Source organism: Nicotiana attenuata, unplaced genomic scaffold (assembly GCF_001879085.1).
Source record: "Nicotiana attenuata strain UT unplaced genomic scaffold, NIATTr2, whole genome shotgun sequence".
NCBI lineage: Eukaryota > Viridiplantae > Streptophyta > Magnoliopsida > Solanales > Solanaceae > Nicotiana > Nicotiana attenuata.
Genome location: NW_017670833.1, coordinates 344,351 through 346,952, shown reverse-complemented (window position 1 = coordinate 346,952; position 2,602 = coordinate 344,351). Strand labels below are relative to the sequence as shown.

At 33.4% G+C, this 2,602-nt stretch overlaps 1 protein-coding gene across 1 annotated transcript; it reads right to left on the bottom strand.

The window, feature by feature from the left end:
* Nucleotides 1–228: 228 nt before the first annotated feature.
* On the bottom strand, nucleotides 229–1,051 carry LOC109243752 (agamous-like MADS-box protein AGL61). The gene is made up of 2 exons (XM_019410734.1): nucleotides 883–1,051; nucleotides 229–617 (listed from the first exon to the last, which is right to left on the bottom strand). The coding sequence occupies exons 1-2, from the start codon at nucleotides 1,049–1,051 to the stop codon at nucleotides 229–231; spliced, it is 558 nt and encodes a 185-aa protein (XP_019266279.1).
* Nucleotides 1,052–2,602: the final 1,551 nt, after the last annotated feature.

Sequence of the window (2,602 nt, the reverse complement as noted above, 5' to 3'; positions counted from 1 at the left end):
CCCTGCACTAAACTCCTGCTATGTGCAGGATACGGCTGGGAAAGAGAAAAACCTTGACCATGTTGGTCTTTTATAGATAGCCTTACTTTGTATTTCTGCAAAATGTTATTTTGTGGTTTGTACCTGTGACGTCCTAGTCACACGGCGATAACTTTTATCGTTGCGCCAAGGTTAACCTTTAAAAATAAATAACACGAACAATTATTAAAAAAAAACTAGTAGTAGCTTTTATTCAGCCTTCCACTTTCCATTTTCATAACCATAACCACGCTCAGTACCATAGTTCTTCACCTTCAAGAGCAGGTCTTCCAATCCCTCCTTCAACATTGAAGCCTCGGTGTAGTTCATCTTCTCTATAGGACCCTTGAACCACTCTTGTTGGTTCTCTGCACTCTTATTCATTTGCTTGAGTTTGCTTCTCAAGTTTAATTCAAAATCCAACTGGTCTTGCAGAGAATTGAGTCGTATGTTAAGTTCACTAGAATTGGCTTTTCGGAACATCTGGACATACTTGTCATCAATGCCCGGTGATGATGGTGATGGAGGCCTTTCTTCGCCAACATATTTGTTGATGGTTTCATTTATATTTGGATGACCAAAAGAGTAAGGCTTGCTACCTATAGAGCAAGAGGAGAGAAATCAGTAATATAAAATAGGGTAAAAGGAGAGAAATCAGTTTGTCTACTGTTAAACGCCTCACACACCCAGTCTTCTTTTTTATGATGCTTTAATTTTACGTGAAATTAATTATCATATTCAAGATCTTAGATTTGCATGAATAGTTATGATGATGCATGTACATTTATGCTAAAAAGTTATATATGTTGATGGTATATCATGTATATATAGATGACAAAAAAATGTAATGAGGCTTGTAATTACCTTGTGGACACACGATGATGCCAACTTCAGCACCAGTCATAGTAGCAAGCTCGTTTGCTTTCTTGAAGACACTATTTCGACGTTTTGAGAAAGTCACTTGTCGATTAGTTTGATTTTCTATCCTTGCGAGACGAACACCTTTGCGACCCTTAATCAGTCTAGTACTCATTCTCAAGGATAATGATGATATGACTAGTATTTATTACTAAGAGTTACTATGTGATATGAATTTTGTAATGCAGAAGCCTAGTATTTATAGAGTTTTTCCAACATATTGAAGCCTTTGGTTTTTTTGGTAGTTCATAGATATGAATCCAGTTCATTTTTTTAGTGTTCACATGTTATGAGGCAAGTAAATTTAGATAATTAATAATAGTGGTGACTGTACTCTCCATTTTTCAAAAGATTTTCAAAATTTACCTCTACAATATTGTAGTGATCAAGTCAATTTCCAGGACCAGGCCCGGACCATTGATGATTTGCTATTATAGGATTATTAGTATTTGATACTCTCTTGATAATATCCCTTATTTTGCAAATGGATGAATAAGTATCCTAGTTTAGTTTACCATTATTTTTATTTTATAATCTTTTTAAATTTTGAATTTTTTGGTAATTTTTGAGTTGTCGCTGAAGATTATGACATGTTTTTATTTATATTCACTTTTTAGTTATTTTCAGTTTTTTGTAATATTCAAGCTGTCGCGGAAGATTAGGACATGTTTCAATATTTTTGTTCAATTTACTGGTGCTTTTATTTATATTCTTTTTTTTTTGTTATTTTTCTATTTTTGGTGTCGCGCAAGATTATGACAGATTTCAATATTTATATTAAATTGGCAGTTATCATATATAAAATCACCGCAATTTATTAATTAAATATATAAATAGATACAATTTGGTACAAGCACCAATATATGGATATATAATCAAATTTTTTCCTCTTACAAATAGGCATAATTAGAAATTTAGTTTCAGGAAAGCCAGTACTATAAATTTCTTTTCTTTTTTTTTTTTATACTGGAAAAATCCCCGTAAAACCAATGACGACGTTCAAAATTCGGCGGGCAAAATTCTTTCCTTCCTTTTCCCATTGTACTAAATACATTGTACACTCTTTAATTATCTATTGACTCTAATATAAGACCTAGATTCACCGTAATATTTTATCAATTTATTCAATTCTCTACCATCGCTAAAAGCTTATAAGGATTTATAAGATTTAGATGCTTCAAACATGTATAGATAAGAAATGTAACGACCCAAATCCCATATTAGCCCGTGATGGCGCCCAACACTATTGTTAGGCAAGCCAACACTAATCAAATAGTAAGTTCTCATTTGTGTAGTTAGTACGTGATAACTTTCCATTATTGATTAAGAAATTTAAAGTTTAAAAATTTAAGCATATTTAAATGAAAGTAATAAATGCAAATCTCAATCATGAAAACAAGCCAAAATATCATAAGTCTACCAATGTGTGTGCCAAGACCTGGTGTCACAAGTTTGTGGGCAGTCTAGTAGAATATACAAAACCATACTATCCTACTGTTTGGAAAGGAAATTGACAGGAAAAGTAAAGACATAGAAAGACTCCAGTTGCTGCAGAACGGCTCAAAGGGCAGCTCACCGGAAGTCTCAAGCTGAGGAATCCACTCTACGCGCCGAACTGATGGCTAGATGCACTTGCCTCAAAGCATATACAATCAAGTACAGAAGT